Source organism: Phyllopteryx taeniolatus, chromosome 5 (assembly GCF_024500385.1).
Source record: "Phyllopteryx taeniolatus isolate TA_2022b chromosome 5, UOR_Ptae_1.2, whole genome shotgun sequence".
Taxonomy (NCBI): Eukaryota; Metazoa; Chordata; class Actinopteri; order Syngnathiformes; family Syngnathidae; genus Phyllopteryx; species Phyllopteryx taeniolatus.
In genome coordinates, this window is record NC_084506.1 from 23,895,140 (window position 1) to 23,912,805 (window position 17,666).

The 17,666-nt window shown below is 42.8% G+C and overlaps 1 protein-coding gene across 1 annotated transcript in view; it reads left to right on the top strand.

The window, feature by feature from the left end:
• Positions 1 to 404: 404 nt before the first annotated feature.
• The window catches only part of smc1b (structural maintenance of chromosomes 1B), a 31,859-nt gene continuing 14,597 nt past the window's right edge, over positions 405 to 17,666 (top strand). Inside the window, exons 1-16 of the mRNA XM_061773978.1 lie at positions 405 to 1,546; positions 2,223 to 2,411; positions 4,131 to 4,243; positions 4,316 to 4,519; positions 5,387 to 5,625; positions 6,446 to 6,704; positions 6,788 to 6,928; positions 8,369 to 8,451; positions 10,778 to 10,985; positions 11,058 to 11,243; positions 12,387 to 12,578; positions 12,652 to 12,798; positions 14,391 to 14,528; positions 14,700 to 14,816; positions 14,925 to 15,031; positions 15,136 to 15,277. Of these exons, the coding sequence (XP_061629962.1) occupies positions 1,438 to 1,546; positions 2,223 to 2,411; positions 4,131 to 4,243; positions 4,316 to 4,519; positions 5,387 to 5,625; positions 6,446 to 6,704; positions 6,788 to 6,928; positions 8,369 to 8,451; positions 10,778 to 10,985; positions 11,058 to 11,243; positions 12,387 to 12,578; positions 12,652 to 12,798; positions 14,391 to 14,528; positions 14,700 to 14,816; positions 14,925 to 15,031; positions 15,136 to 15,277 (2,574 nt within the window). The 5' untranslated portion in view covers positions 405 to 1,437. The remainder of the gene's footprint in view (positions 1,547 to 2,222; positions 2,412 to 4,130; positions 4,244 to 4,315; positions 4,520 to 5,386; positions 5,626 to 6,445; positions 6,705 to 6,787; positions 6,929 to 8,368; positions 8,452 to 10,777; positions 10,986 to 11,057; positions 11,244 to 12,386; positions 12,579 to 12,651; positions 12,799 to 14,390; positions 14,529 to 14,699; positions 14,817 to 14,924; positions 15,032 to 15,135; positions 15,278 to 17,666) is intronic.

Sequence of the window (17,666 nt, forward strand, 5' to 3'; positions counted from 1 at the left end):
AAACCCTAAACCTTGTTTGAAACCCTACCGTCAGTTTTGAAAGCCTAATGTGAAAAACTAAGCCCTGCTTGAAACCTAGATTTGAAACTCTAACCATTGTTAGAAACCGTACCTTGAAATCCTCATTTGAAAACCTAAACCAACACATTGACGCCTTAATGTAACAGTGCTGCTATAAATGATTAATAATGCACCTGTAGATCAAGCCAGCGGCAGCAGCATTGACTGGTCCTACAACCTGGGCATCAAGTACTCCTTCGCTTTCGAGCTGAGGGGCACGGGTCGCTACGGGTTCATCCTGCCGGCCAATCAGATCATCCCCGCCGCTTCAGAGACCTGGCTGGCCCTCAAGCACATCATGGAGTACACACGGGACCATCCTTAATGATGCCCGAGATGCCAAGACTGGCAGAGAAGCTGTCAGTAACAATGTAAAAAAAAAAAATATATATATATATATATATATATATAATACACTGTATGTACAGTACTAATACCAGTTTGTACTGTACAAATGTTGTACTTTGGTGTTTTATTTCTATTTTTATTTAGCCCTCTCATGGATTTTCGCAACCTTCACAAACATTAAAAAGTAGTATTGTAACACAACTTTGTACTGTACATTTTAACCATCTTGGTGATAAATACTGGTCTGGGCGGCACGGTGTACAACTGGTTAGCACATCCGCCTCACAGTTCTGAGGGGGTTCAAATCCCAGCCCCGCCTGTGTGGAGTTTGCATGTTCTCCGGGTACTCTGGTTTCCTCCCACGTCCGTGCATGGTTGGTTGATTGAAGACTCTAAATTGCCCTTAGGTGAGAATGTGAGTGGGAATGGTTGTTTGTTTATATGTGCCCTGCGATTGGCTGGCGTCCAGTTTGGGTGTACCCCGCCTCTCGCCCGAAAATACCTGGGATAGGCTCCAGCCCCCGACCTTTGTGCGGATAAGTTGCACGGAAGATGAATGAATGAATAAATGTACTGGTCTGGCCCACATGACATCGAATTAGGGCGTATGTGGCCCCTGAACTAAAATGAGTTTGACAGCCCTGTAGGGGACTTATAAAGGAGATAAAAGAGTTTTTTTATTATTATTATTTATATACATGTAAAAAATTAATAGTTCTAACTATATATACAGTTCACATATACATGTATTATATGATTATAGTAACTTTGTAGGCTACTGAATATGCTTATTACCTTGGTGATTTGTAGCCCTTCCAGGACCTTTCCGTGTCCAAAAAAATAAAACGTACAAACTTGTACGGTATTGTACATTTTCATGACAATACTGTGTGTGCGTGTGTTTATTTTTTTTTAACCCTTCGAGGACCTTTCCCGCCTGTCCCAAAGAAGGCGGTTGTATAGCTGTAGTTGACGTTGTCGAAGTGTATCGGCTAAATTTGGACTTGCTGACCATATTTCACTTTAACAATGGGTTGTCTCAGACAAATTGTGGTTGAAAACTTCAAGACGTGGCGAGGAAAGCAAGTTATTGGTCCATTCATGGAGTTTAACTGCATAATTGGCCCCAATGGCTCTGGTAAGTCCCGTATTTTGTGCATTTGCTAGCTATCTCATGGGCGAAGCTAATTCATGTTAATACTACACATTGGATGATCGTGAGATATTTATTTGCAAGTTAACTGCAATTATACCTCAATAGAATATGTAAACCTAATACAAACGTCCTCAGAAGTTGTTAAAAGGGACGTCTTCCAGTAAAAAGTTTACCTTTTAACACATGGTTGCTCGAGGCTATTCTTAATGCTAACTACATAGATAACTGGTTGTTTCCTAGGAAAAGGCTTTTCAACTTGATTATCGTCTTCAAATCCATTCTTACACTGTTCTTTTCTGGCAATAAAGGCATTCTAATGCATTTAGAAGCGTAGTTGTTCATAATACCCAGTCAGTGTCTTAATATATTTATTTGCACTTATAGTAACTACAAATACATGTCAATAGAATGTGTAAACTTACTATAACTTAAGTGGATAAAAGTGACGTTTGTCTTGAAAAAAAATCTTTTCCACTTGATTCCCTTCTACAAATAAATTTTTGCAATACTTTGGTTATTACATTAAAAAAAAAAATGATTGTGACTACCTGATTGTAGCACTGTAATTGACAATAAAGGCATTCAAATGCATGGGAGAAGAACTCAATATTTCCTGGTTAAGCCTGGTTATTAGCAACTATGTTACTCCTAAAACCAGGTAAGTCCAACGTGATGGACGCCATTAGCTTCGCCATGGGGGAGCGGGCGAGCTCTCTGCGGGTGAAGCACCTCAGTGACCTGATCCACGGAGCCCACGTCGGGCAGCCAGTGTCAGACAGGACCTATGTCGCCATGTTCTATCGCCACGACCAGGACCAGGAGATCGTCTTCTCTCGGAGCTTCTCAGGTCAGCATATGTTTACTTTTGAATAAAAATTATTTGGACTGACAGGATGTGAAAAGTGAAGAAAATGTGGCTAGTGGCGTGTCGGTGGGAATTTTCATCCTTTCATCTGCCTTCTCTGCTCGAGCGCATCCCAGATGTTGGCTTGTTCTTCTACTTCAAACTCATCTGAGAATGTCGTTGTGCTCTTTCTGCACCAGGGACAAACAATGGTCCTTCCCCAAAGTGTTCTCACTAAGCTGAAAGCACACAGCATGTCTCAATTAAAAGATTCAGGGGTAATTACTGGGTCATGCCCAGTCTCTAATTGATGAATTTATTGATTCAGAGCTTTAGCTCAACACTTTTTGTTTTTGGTATACCATTAGGAGAACATTTTACAAGGGTTAGGGTCCTGTTCTACCAGTATGTGAAAAGCACCACTAGAATTCCATCCATCCATCCATCCATCCATTTTCCGTACCACTTTATCCACACAAGGGTCACGGGCGTGCTGGAGCCTATCCCAGCTATCTTCGGGCGAGAGGCGATGTACACCCTGAACTGGTCGCCAGCCAATCGCAGGGCACATTCGCACACATTCACACATACGGGCAATTTAGAGTCTTCAATCAACCTACCACGCATGTTTTTGGAATGTGGGAGGAAACCGGAGTGCCCGGAGAAAACCCACGCAGGTATGGGGAGAACATGCAAATTCCACACAGGCGGGGCCGGGATTTGAACTCCAGTCCTCAGAACTGTGAGGCAGATGTACTAGCCAGTCGCCCACCGCACCGCCCCACAAAAATTCCATTTATTTATTTATTTTACCTTCGTAATGCTGGTGATCTCACCAGATTTTCCACAATGACCAGTTTAATAGCATGTAATGAAGTAGGCCTGGAAAAAAGATCTTTCTTTCCTCCAGGATTTGGCTCGATAGATAGATACGGGGTATTTGGCTATTTGGCTCGATAAGTAGATACGGTAGACCCAAAGGTAAAAAATATAATGGCCCGTAGGCCAGAACTGGCCCATCAGGGGTCTAATCTAGCCTGTGGGAATTGTTCTGCCTGTCAGGCAAACATTTTTTTTTTTATACATGGACTCGTATTTTGAAACTCATGCTTTTATTTCGACACAAGCAACGTAAATCCAGAAGTGTTAGTTTGGGTTTACAATCTATGTATGCAGTAAAAAATGGTGTAATTCCTGTGTCATTATATATATTATTTGTTAGTTTCATGTGAAAATGTGCAGTTAAAAAGGAGTTTGTGAAATTACTTGGGACATGTTTATTAAAATGTTTTAGTGCCTGGGAGTGTAGTGGTACATGCTGCTGCCTTTAATGCACGGCATAGGTTTGATTCCCAGTCAGTGCACCAACCGCTAGTCACTGCCGGTCCCAAGCCCAGATAAAAAAAGATGTGTCGCGTCAGGAAGGGCATCTGGTGTAAAAACTAAATCAAATCATGTGAGTGACTTACTGTGGCGACTCCTGACACGGAAAGGCCGAAAGTCACTTCTTTAGTGAGCTGTACAAGCTCATTTGATGCAGGCGTGTAGTACCAGGGGTGTGGATGGAATTTTCCTTTCAAATATTATTTGTCGCCGGGCGTGTTGGTTTTTTCCCCCTGCCGGATAGCCAGGGCCCCCCAAATGCTTAGGGTAATGGGACAGTCGTGGGTTGTTTTTGTCTTTTAAATAGAATCACTTCTATTTGGTACTCTATTTTCCCAGATGACTCCTCTGAGTATCTCATCAATGGCAACCAAGTTACTTTCAACCACTACACAGAGGAGCTCGCCAAGATCAGCATCATCACAAAAGCTCAAAACTGTCTCGTGTTCCAGGTAGAATTTTTGGTATGTGCAGTGTGTTATTGCTGCATTTTCTGATCATGTTGTTCCCACGTTCGTCACCAGGGAGCAGTGGAGTCCATTGCTTTAAGGAACCCTAAAGAGCGCACCAAGCTGTTTGAGCTTATCAGTCAATCCAAGGAGTTTGCGGACGAGTACAGCCAGAAGAAGCAAGCCATGCAGAAGGCCAAGGAGGACATGCATTTTCAGTTCAACAAGAAGAAGTCAGCAGCTGTTGAGAAAAAGCAGATCTCTAATGACAAATTAGAGGTGAACAGTGTTGGGCAAGTTACTTCTATAGGGAAATAAAGTGTGGTTAGATTTTTTTCTTTTCAGCTTTTGCCCCCCCCCCCCCCTCCCAAAAAACAACGAATGACATTTATTTGCTTTAGTTGTGACATCACAAGTGGATTCGTGCTGCTATAATAAATGACCCGTGAGACTTTTCAATGCAGGGGTGGGCAAAGTTTTGCTCAAGTAATTTTGTATACTGTATACGTAGAAGAAGAATCCGAATCAGCTTTATTGGTCTAGTAAGTTAAAACACACAAGGAATTTGTCTTGGGTAGTTGGAGCTACTGTAGGACTACAGCAAACAAGCCATCCATTTCCATCCATTTTCAACACCGCTTATCCTGGTTTGGGGCACTTGAGCCTATCCCGGCTGACTTCGGACGAAAGGCAGACTACACCCTGAACTGGTCACCAGTCAGTCGCAGGGCACATACAGACACGGACAACCATTCGCACTGTCACTGAGTGGGAACTGAACCCACGCTACACGCACCAAAGTCAGGCGAGTGCACCACTACACCATCAGTGACTCGCAAAGAAGCCACTATGACAAAATATACATTTAGGACATAAAAACACAAGTACGGAGAGTCAATGAGCAATGTAGCGGTACCAGTAATGTGGAAATGCTCATACCATGGCAATTGTGCAAATGATGCAGTGGTCAAGCAATTAAAGTGAGTAGTAGTGCGATAATTCTGATACAATGACAATTTTGCATATGGTTCAGAGAGTTCTCAAGCATGTAAGTGGCCAGTAGTAATCAACAACAATAAATACTTGAACCCTGATCATTTCTATTATAGTCAGGCATGATGGAAGTATTTTCTTTTCCTTTCCCAGGCTCAGAAGTACCAGGGCCTGGTGGATTACATTCAACAAAAACGTGTGCAGCTGAGCCTGGCGGAGCTCTATTATAATGAGAAGGCCATTGAGAGTACCAGCAACACTCTGAGCGAGAAGCAGGGGGCTGCCGCCGCTCAGAACGCTTCTCTGCAGGACTGGGAGCAGACGGTGAAAACCCTCAAGAAGGAGCATGGACGCCTCATCAGGGAGCAACAGCACTTGGAGAAAGAGATCCGGTAGACTTGCATGCATTTTGTCTTCAGATTCATCCATTTGTACTTGTTTTTTTTTTTCTCAGCAAGCCCTCACTCAAAAAATGATGGTGGCATTTTATCATACCGATACATAGGATGAACTACACAGTCCACTATAGTGAACCTGTACATATTTGCGGTTCTGCAGGTCTTTTTTTCTGAACCTATCCTCCTTTATTTGCTGAAAAACCTGTCTAGTCACTGTTTTTTGTACTCAGGCCAAAGCAATTACATTTTTACTTTGGCACTGTCTTGTGGAACCTTGGCATTAGGTTTAATTCATTGGTGTTTTTTCGTCTGATTTTGTGCAGAGCAATTAAAAAGTTTGCAGAATTATATTGATGCTATTATATAATGTACTGCAATATCTGTCCTGTGGTAATGTTCTTGACATAATTTTAAAAATCTGGAAATTAAATTCTTTAGGTTGGCAGATCTCCAGTCATAGCCGTAAACGTAATTTACTAATAATTGGTGTAGATATTTTGGTTTTAAGTTTTCCGCCTTGGTTCCCTCATTTACGGTTTTCAGTTTTGGCCAAAAATTTTCATTTCGGTGCGTCACTAATTTATTATTGTGTGTAAATGCCAAAACTTGAGTTTAATGACGTGTTCCATTTGTGTTAGTGCTAGTGCGCATATTTGTTTGGCCATGTGTGATGTCACATCAATTTGGTGTTATTTAGTCTAGTATGCTAGCTAATACTATTGATGAGGCTCAGGGTAAGGTGGTTTGTTTGTGAACACAGCCCTAATTGTCTATGAACCAAGAATGACTAGATCTCATGCACCCTCATGCCTAGCTCCCAGGAGCACGTCCTGTCCCAGTCCCGCTCTCACTTCATCAGAGCCAAGGTAAACACCTCCCATCATCTCAAGAAGATGGATGGGCTTCGAGCGTTGGCGACAAAGAGCCAGAAAGTCTTGGCCCGGATAGAGCAGGAGCTTGCCGAGGCCCGGCGGGAGAAAGAGGACCTGAAGAAGACCTGGCAGGTCTATGAGGGACAATTTCTGGAGCAGAGAATGTCCCAGGGCAGGGATGTCGAACTGGATGAGAGCCAGGTGAGCGTGTGTTAAAAGAGCTTCAGGTATTGTAAATGCATAGACAAGTTGTTCGGTGTATTTTTGATGAATGTGCTCGGCAGCGAGAGCACTACAAAGAGCTTAAGGAGTTTGCCAGGAAGCAGAGCGCGGTGCTGTGTCTGGAAGCCGAGAAGATGCACAGGGATGTCAAGGCAGACTACGATCAGATGGCGTTTGACCAGCGCAAACGGAAGGACGTGGAGGTAATGACACATTGGAATCTGTATCCTTTAAAATAGCTCCTGGACAGTATATACAGGATATTTAAATACTTTAATTTGTCATGGGATTGCGTTACACGAACCTCTTTCTCTCAAGCATTGTTGGACTGCAGTCCTTAAGCTTTTGAATCGTAATTATTTTCTTTCCTTTTCACCTCCTGGAGGTGGACAGGCCATTAACAACCCAATATTTAAGTCCGAATTGTTTTTCATACAAACAAATACAGACAAATAACAAATTTACTTACGAGAGCACCAACTTCGGAGTTTACTGTCGCTTGGTCGATTTTTTTGCTTTGTGTTGTGAGTCAAAATTTATGGAACGAGAAAGCTTCAGAATAGACCGCTGCTAGATGGCGGCAGCGAATGCCACAATATCCGACCAGCATTGGAACTGCGCCATAAGGAGAAAAATGTATATCCCAGTCCAGGTAATTTTGTATCCTGATAATGATATATATCCTGATATAATATTTTTCCGTACAATTAAATGAAATAAATTATGTAATATTTTCTGTATTTATTTATAAAATATCTTTTTTATATAGACCACACAATAAAATGAAAAAAAAAAAAGGAATAATACAAATAAAATAAGACAAGTATCCATTGGCCAAATAGATACCATTGAAAATATCTGGTAGCATAATCACCTTTCAAGGAAAGCAGTAAAGTGCAATCAAATCAATACAACACTGTGCTTTAAGTAACATTCAAGTATGGCAACCATTTTTCCAGTAAAAGTGCTAATAAGTAAGCTGTTTCAGAGGTTGAGTTTTAGGAACACAAGATTGTCAGCCTGTTCTAAAGGCTTGACTGTAATGTCTCAGTCTGAACATTCAGAGCACTATGTAAAAGGAGTACATAGATAACAGATGACTTGTAGATAAAAGACAACGAAGAAAACAGTTGTATGGATGTATACTGTTTACAAGTGGCTTGATAGAGGCCATGTAGTGTGCTGGAAATGCACGGAATGTCCCTGTAGTAAATGAGATTGTGTCGCGCGGGCAGTTCTGCAATGCATTGTGTTTAGCCACGCTAGCGAGCTAGCCAAAATAGCAGGAATGACCAAGGTGAGCTCTCCGCGCGATGTTTTCACAAAACATGAGACAGTTCTAAAAAAATAAACTAGCTTTCGGATTTCAAACATCCAGGACGGCAGTGCAGAGCATCCCCGGCTGAGACTGTGTCAATGAAAATGTCTTAATTCGTGGTCCAATCAATGAAGTCATTGATGCACCGGCGAATTAAGACATAACAGCCAGTCACAAAATTTGCATGAAATGCAAATTGTCGCCGATCCATTCAAGCCTATATGAACGGTGTAAAGACTACAATACAAAATAGAACATCTAAAACTTTTCTGAGGGAAATGGCTCTCAAACGCAGTTAATGGTGATACCAACTCCTCTGCCGTAGGCTGGCATCCAGAACAACAAGATGCAGTTGGCTGATTTGACCCGCAGAGCAGAGAAACTTGAGGAGTACATCAAGGCCTGCAAGTATGTCATCATCTGCTTACCATGCACCACATAAGAAAATTCTGTACACCTCCAAATTAATTACTATCCGCGAGACTCCTCAATGGGGCACATACGTACAGAGTCATGAATAGGATTTACACGATCAGGATTTTTGGGGCTGATCAGCGAGTTTAAAAAAAACGATAACCGAGGACCGATCCGATCACAAGATGGAGCAATGTGTCTACAAACCCAATTCCAATGAAGTTGGGACGTTGTGTTTAACATAAATAAAAACAGAATACAATGATTTGCAAATCATGTTCAACCTATATTTAATTGAATACACTACAAAGACAAGATATTTAATGTTCAAACTGATAAACTTTATTGTTTTTAGCAAATAATCATTAACTTAGAATTTTATGGCTGCAACACGTTCCAAAAAAGCTGGGACAGGGCAAAAAAGACTGAGAAAGTTGAGGAATGCTCATCAAACACCTGTTTGGAACATCCCACAGTTGAACAGGCTAATTAGGAACATGGTTGGTGCCATGATTGGGTATAAAAGGAGCTTCCCTGAATTGCTCAGTCATTCACAAGCAAAGATGGGGCGAGGTTCACCTCTTTGTGAACAAGTGCGCGAGAAAATAGTCGAACAGTTTAAGGACAATGTTCCTCAATGTACAATGGCAAGGAATTTAGGGATTTCATCATCTACGGTCCATAATATCATCAAAAGGTTCAGAAAATCTGGAGAAATCACTGCATGTAAGCGGCAAGGCCAAAAACCAACATTGAATGCTCGTGACCTTCGATCCCTCAGGCGGCACTGCATCAAAAACCGACATCAATGTGTAAAGGATATCACCACATGGGCTCAGGAACACTTTAGAAAACCAATGGCAGTAAATACAGTTCGGCGCTACATCCGTAAGTGCAACTTGAAACTCTACTATGCAAAGCAAAAGCCATTTATCAACAACACCCAGAAACGCCGCCGGCTTCTCTGGGCCTGAGGTCATCTAAGATGGACTGATGCAAAGTGGAAAAGTGTTCTGTGGTCCAACGAGTCCACATTTCAAATTGTTTTTGGAAATTGTGGACGTCGTGTCCTCTGGGCCAAAGAGGAAAAGAACCAACCAGACTGTTATGGATGCAAAGTTCAAAAGCCAGCATCTGTGATGGTATGGGGCTGTGTTAGTGCCAATGGCATGGGTAACATACACATATGTGAAGGCACCATTAATGCTGAAAGATACATATAGGTTTTGAAGAAACATATGCTGCCATCCAAGCAATGTATTTTTCATGGACACCCCTTCTTATTTCAGCAAGACAATGCCAAACCACATTCTGCACGTGTTACAACAGCGTGGCTTCGTAGTAAAAGAGTGCGAGTACTTCGGCCCCTGCTGGGTGGCCGATTGTCGGGGCGTCTCGGTGGGGCCGGCGGACCGCCCTGGGTCCCTCGGTGTGGGACGTGTCCCGTCCGCCGGGCTGCTCTCGTGTGGACCCCTGGGCCTGATCCCGCCCCTCGATTGATTGGGTGGGGTCCTCAGCCGCCGCGGTGTGGCCACAGCAATTACAGGACACTTCTGTCAGTCTTTGTGCGTGTAAAACAGTATCAATTCACTTGCATGTATCCGCAGGCACACACCCCTTACTACAACAAAAAACTCATGAATATGCAAATTGCTTGTATATCTCCTCACTTATACTCTCAGCCTGTACACTTTTATAATTTACATAATTAATGCCACCACACTTCAGTTGTACAGCCGGGTGTACGACCGGTCCTGCATGTTTCTTCTCCTGTCCTTGTCCTGTCCTTCCCTCACAGGGTGTAGCACTACAGCCCCTTGCAACACTCATATTTAACGTTTCATTGTAGATAATGCCATGATTTACTTCTCTGTTTACAATGAGTGCTTTGTCTTTGTTTCTTTCTCCTTTCTAGAAACCTTGTTCTGTTGGACTGATCAAGTCTGATTCTCAATAAACCTCAATTATAATACTACAGCGGAGGCTTAAAAACTCCACTGTGACACAGTAAAACTGTTTTGGCATAAAAGGGATACAGATTTTCCATTCTGCTTGACCTAACAGCCAAACAGGATAAAAGAAAAAGAGAGAAATTGGTGCATGGTCGTTGATGATGATTGGATGTATTTTGGGGGTAATTCTTTGAGCTGCCGAATTGTTTGAAAGAAAAAAATTCTATTCTTGAGAAAGAGCGGTGAACCGATGAGAAAAATGTGTATTGTATTATGTATGTGTATCAGTGTTGCTTCAATGTTATGTTTACACTTTTTCCTGACATCCTGGACTCTATAAAGTGAAGTCCCTGTGTGTTTGTTTGGAGGTCAACCCTGGACGAGTTCCATCAGAAGAAGGAGAGCTTGCAAGCAGAGTTGCAGGATGGCAGAGAGCGCACCGCTCAGGTGAACGAGGAGCTGAACCAGGTGCTAGAGCAGCTGGGGGATGCCCGCCTGCACAGCCAGGAGAGCAAACGTCAGCTGCAGCGCAAAGAGATACTGGACAAGATGCATAGGCTCTTCCCTGACATGGTGGTAAGAGATGCATGATGATGACATTAACTGAAAGCAAAAGTGGATGAACATGTCACGTGTTTCCTGTCCCAGTATGGCCGCCTGTGTGACTTGTGCAGCCCTATCCATAAGAGGTATCAGATGGCTGTCACCAAGGTGTTTGGCCACTTCTTGAAGGCCATCGTGGTGTCGACAGAGAAGGTGGCCCAGGCCTGCATCAAATTCCTCAAGGAGGAGCGGGCTGAGCCTGAGACCTTCCTACCTGTCCACTACTTGGATGTAAGTGCTTGAATAACATGTCTGAACCAGTTGGATTTGTGTAGTCACTGGCTGATTTTCCAGAAAAAAATGGAAAGATTAGGTAAAAGTTGCCATTCTAAGATCACTTTACTAACGACGGATTAGTGTTACTATAACGTGAGTTCTGCGCAACTGAATCGCCTCGCTTGGCCTCCATGTCCTGACTTGAACCCCCGCCCTCACTGGTACACTCCATTTCTTGATGCTCCAATTTCAGACATGACAAATGACCACTTCTTATCTGTAGCATGAATTCTAATTTTAATTATCTATATCTTTAATTAGGCGACTGGTTAGAGAGTCTGCCTCGCAGTTCTGAGGACTGGGGTTCAATCCACGCCTGTGTGGAGTTTGCATCTTCTCCCCGTGCCTGCGTGGGTTTTCTCCAGGCACTCCGGTTTCCTCCCACATCCCAAAAACATGCATGGTAGGTTGATTGAAGACTCTAAATTGCCCGTAGGTGTGAATGTGAGTGCAAATGTTTGTTTGTATGCATGTGCCCTGCGATTGGCTGGCAACCAGTTCAGGGTATACCCCGCCTCCTGCCCGATGATAGCTGGGATAGGCTCCAGCACGCCCGCGACCCTAGTGAGGAGAAGCGGCTCAGAAAATGGATGGATGGATATATCTGTAATTATCTGCACTTTTTTACCTCCTCCACAACCTCACCTTCCTTATTTTAAGAACATCTATGAATAGCCAAAAACATAGGACGTAACATTTGTCTAAAGTACTTTTTAACTGAATAACCAGACGTGCTTGGTTATCTATGAAACAATATTTACCCTGTTGGAAAATGCAATAAATCATTTGATTCAACACATTTGCATTTGGGAACTTTGTGACTTTTCTCTTCTTCGGCAGTTTAAGAGCGACTTCCAACTGTTTCTGAAACAGCGCCATCCTGTTGGTGTAATACCGCAATTGCAGTTAAAGATGACACCCAGCTAATGCAACTTTGGTCAGATAACAGTTTTCATAATGTCATATTCTTTAGAGCTAGAGATAGCCTGAAAAATTAGGCAGAGGCAACCGCCTCCAACTTTTATAGACAGGAAAAGCGCTGTCTTCTTAAACCACCGGCTGTGTGCGGCATTATTAACCATCAGCTCACGTGATCAGGTGAGTCCCCTGAACGAGCGACTGAGGGAGATACCGGGCGCCAAGATGGTGGTGGACGTTGTGCTCATCAATGCAGCCACAAACATACCACAGCTGAAGAGAGTGGTGCAGTTTGTGTGCGGCAACACGCTGGTGTGTGAGACCATTAAAGAGGCCAAGAGCATCGCCTTTGATGGGAAGGAGCGCTTTAAGGTAAACACTTTGTTCAGATAGGTGCAGGAAATGCACATGATGGACTGTTCTGATCTCAAATTGGTGGCTGTAGACCGTATCTCTGGACGGGACCCTGTTTTCAAAGTCCGGTGTGATCTCTGGAGGCTCCAGTGACCTGCGCACCAAAGCTCGCTGCTGGGATGACAAGGATGTCACAAGGCTGAAGTATAAAAAAGATGAGTTGACTGATGAGCTACGTGTAAGTTAATATATCTTATTTGTATTCTTAATTCATTAAGTAGCAAATACAGTCACAGCAAGGGTTCTCAAACTTACAGGGAAGAAATTTTTCAAGAAACCCCTCATAATCCAAATGGCAATTAAACATAACTAACGCACGTACCCATAAATTCCATAGGAATTTTAAAAGTTGCCTATTTTCGAGAAAAAAGTTGTAATGTTATGATGACATTCTTATTTTCTCTATATAAAAAACTTAATCTTACAATCATATAGTTGTAGTTTTCGAAGATATACAGTAGTAGTAATATTACAATATTAAAGTCAACAACAAACAAACAAAAAAAACATCCATCCATCCATTTTCTGAGCCGCTTCTCCTCACTAGGGTCGCGAACGTGCTGGAGCCTATCCCAGCTATCATCGGGCAGGAGGCGGGGTACACCCTGAACTGGTTGCCAGCCAATCGCAGGGCACAGACAAACAAACAACCATTCGCACTCACATGCACACCTACGGGCAATTTTGAGTTGTCAATTAACCTACCATGCATGTTTTGGGATGTGGGAGGAAACCGGAGTGCCCGGTGAAAACCCACGGAGGCACGGGGAGAACGTGCAAACTCCACACAGGCGGGGCCGGGGATTGAACCCAGGTCCTCAGAACTGTGAGTCAGACGCTCCAACCAGTCGTCCGCCATGCCGCACCAAAAAAAAAAAAAACAAAAACAAAAAAAAGAATCTTATTCTATTACGCTTTTTATTATGTAAAGTGGCGGCACGGTGGCCGACTGGTTAGAGCGTCAGCCTCACAGTTCTGAGGTGCGGGGTTCAATCCCTGTCCCCGCCTGTGTGGAGTTTGCATGTTCTCCCCGTGCCTGCGTGGGTTTTCTCCGGGCACTCCGGTTTCCTCCCACATCCCAAAAACATGCATTCATTGGAGACGCTAAATTGCCCGTAGGCATGACTGTGAGTGCGAATGGTTGTTTGTTTCTATGTGCCCTGCGATTGGCTGGCAACCAGTTCAGGGTGTACCCCGCCTCCTGCCCGATGACAGCTGGGATAGGCTCCAGCACCCCCGCGATATAATATCGTACGACATAATTTATCGCAAATTATTTTGGGCAGAAATGAGTTTCCTCCGCAGGGTGTCCGGGCTCTCCCTTAGAGATAAGGTGAGAATCTCGGTCATCCAGGAGGATCTCAGAGTAGAGCCGCTGCTCCTTCACATCGAGAGGAGCCAGATGAGGTGGCTGGGGCATCTGATTCGGACACCTGGTGAGGTGTTCTGGGCACGTCCCACCGGGAGGAGACCCCGGGGACGACCCAGGACACGCTGGAGAGACTACATCCTTCGGCTGACCTGGGAACGCCTCGGGATCCCCCCGGAAGAGATGGATGAAGTGGCTGGGGAGAGGGAAGTCTGGGCGTCCCTGCTAAAGCTACTGCCCCCGCGACCCGACCTCGGATAAGCGGTAGAAAATGGATGGATGGATGGATTATTTTGGGGACACCCAAGGTTGCGGACTTCCGTAGGTCTGAGGACCCTAGTTTCAGAACCATTGATGTAAAGAATAAGCTCCTAAGGTTTACGTTGTCTGTTGTGTTGCAGGATCTGATGAGGCTCAAGCGGAAGGAGTCGGCCCTTAATCAAATAATTGCACAGGCTAAGGGTGCACAGACCCGGCTGAAATATTCCAAAAATGATCTGGATAACCTAGGGAAGAAAACCATCACTAAATGTCTAGGGGTAAGAAGTTCTATTGACTTCCTTCAGGTTCCTGGTTAATAAAAACATCTTTATTGTCAAGGGTTATGGTCACACCTGTTTCTTTTGTGCTTGACACCCTTGGAAATAATTTTTACTGTTCCGAATGCACATTATTGTCACTAATTGTTGTTTCCTGTCAATTGATTCCAGGACATTTCTCGTATGGAGAGTGAAATGGCCAACCTGGACTCCCAGATCCGGATGCAGCTGGAAAATGTGGAGGCTAAGGAAGCTGTAATGAAGAACCTCAAAGGCCAGATAGAGCAGGTATCGTACCTTCAACGCAACTCAGCATGAAGGAAAAGTTTATCCTCCTTTATAGTTTCCAGACATCTGGGTGGAATATTTTATCGTAACAAAGAAATGCTTATTTAGACAGAGGACATGGTCTTTACTGACTTTTGTGCTGAGATCGGTGTGGACAATATCAGAATGTATGAGCAGGAGCAGTTGAAACATCAGGAAGAGCACGACAGGAAGGGGTATGAATAATACGAGACTCAGTGGGATTTACTGTTTCACTTTTGCTGTACTTTTTTGTATGTTACATCATTTGGAATTTGTAATGTACTGCAAATACTTTCAGCTTGGAGTTGGAGAACCAGTGTACTCGCTTGAATGCCAAGCTTGAGTATGAACAAGAGCAACTAGAGAAGCACAAGAAGCAGCTCAGTGAAATACAGGCCTCCATCGACAAGGAAGAAAGCAACATGGCTGAGAAAAGAAAGGTTACCATGGATATACTGTAATACAGCATAGATCATTTTACACTTGAGACTGTGTGAGTCCCAGGATGCACATGTCTGGAAACAATGAGCCTCTGCAATTTATTATCACCGAGTACAGATACAGTAATCCTCCGCTCTATGATGGTTGTTGCTTTGTGGTCCCGCTATATTGCAGATTTTTATTTGCACAATATTTTTGTTTTATCCATTGCTCTTGCTCTCTTTTAATAGATTATGTTTCAGCCTGCCACAGTAGCGGATTTTGTATTTTCCGAAAAACTATCACGATTAACCATAGTATTGACGTTTTTTTTTTTCTCCATACCACTGACATATTATAAATCATAATAAATCAAGTACACCATTTTTAAGAACAATTAACTTTCAATTGTAAAGAATATTGACATTGTAATGTAGAAAAATTCAAATCTCTTAGATAAATAAAAAATATTGAATAAATCAGACTCAGGCTCTGTCTGCAAAAATTGCACTTAAACAAATATATATTTTCTTGGTCCTGTTCACCGCTCTCTCAAGAATAGAATTTTTTTCTTTCAAACAATTCGGCAGCTCAAAGAATTACCCCCAAAATACATCCTATCATCATCAGCGACCATGCACCAATGTATGTCTTTTTTTTTTTTTGTCCTGTTTGGGTGTTAGGTCAAGCAGAATGGAAGATCTGTATGTATCCCTTTTATGCCGGAACAGTTTTACTGTCACAGTGGAGTTCTTAAGCTTCCGCTGTGGTTTCTTAGTATTATAATTGTTGTAATAGTTTGAGAATCAGAGTCGATCAAGTCGAACCTTAAACAAATAAACATTTGGCACATAGGTATAGAGTCATTAACCCACTAAAAAGGCCCAAAAAAAAAAAAAAACATGCATGTACTCAAAAGCATTTAGGCTTTGTCATTCTTTTTAAATCAGGTGCCATACATTGTAATATAACTGTTATTTTTAGGCTTTAAACGATCAGAATTTTTGGGGGCTATCACTGAGTTAAAAAAAAATAAGATGAAGTAATGTGTCTATTTAAATGACTTGTTCATTTACTGTATATATTGTCTCTCTTCAAAAGTATTTTCTTGTCCAGGGATTCCCAACCAGTTATAAAATTATACTTAACTGCTCAAAAAATTATTCATTTACACAAAATAATGTATCTTTGTTCCTCCATTTATGCCAGAACAAATAAATGGTCTTCTATTAGATGGCAGAACATACATACCGTAATCAGAATTTCTCTTTATTTCGCCAAGTATGTCAAAAACACAAGGAATTTGTCTCCGGTAGTTGGAGCCACTCTACTACGACGACAGACACTCAATTGACATCTTTTGAGACAAAGATATTAAGGAAAAACAGTCACTGAGCAATAAAAAGGTTGGTAATAATGTCGGTACAATTATTATTATTTTTTTTTTTTTACAATTGTGCAAAAAGATGCAGAGTTCTCTAGCAATGAGAGCAGTTTGAATGACTAATAGAGCAATACTCCAGTACAATGACCATTGTACAAAGGGTGCCGAGACTTCAAGAAATGTATGCAGTTTAAAGTGACTAGTAGTGCGATAATCTGGGACAATGTCGATTGTGCAAATACTACTCAGTCGATTGTGCAAATGCTACTCAGGCTTATGAGTGGCCAGTATTGGTCAACAACAGATATGCAAATAGTGCAGCGTGGCTACTACAGTGAGTGCACGAGTAATGTATAATTGCCCCGACAGAAATGTGACAAACTTAAGACAAAAAAAATTGGCAGCATGTTGCAATGGAATTGTATGTTAACCGTTTAAGAATTTAATGGCAAGAAGCTGTTAGAATGTCTGCTAGTTATTGTTTGCATTGTTTAGTAGCGCCTACCTGAGGGAAGGAGCTGGTGACCAGGATGTGGAGGGTCCAAGAGGATTTTTGCATGCTCTTCTCTTAGTTCTGGCAGCATCCAAGTCCTCAAGGGTGGGTAGGGGGGTAGCGACAATCTTTCCAGGAGTATTGATTGTCCGTTCCAGTCGGAGTTTGTCCTTTTTTGTAGCAGCACCAAACCAGACTGTGATGGAAGAACACAGGACGGATTCAATGACCACTGCGTAGAACTGCCTCAACAGCTCCTGTGGGAGGCCGTGCTTCCTCAGAAGCCAAAAGGAAGTACATTCTCTGTTGGGCCTTTTTGAGGATGGAGTTGATGTTGAACTCCTACTTCAGGTCCTGAGAGACTATAATTCCCAGGAACTTGAAGGTCTCGACAGTTGACACAAGCCAGTTGGACAGTGTGAGGGGCAGCTGTGGCGAAGGATGCCTCCTGAAGTCCACAATCACCTCTACAGTCTTGAGCGTGTTCAGCTCCAGGTTGTGTTGGCCGCACCACAGCTCCAGTCGCTCTACT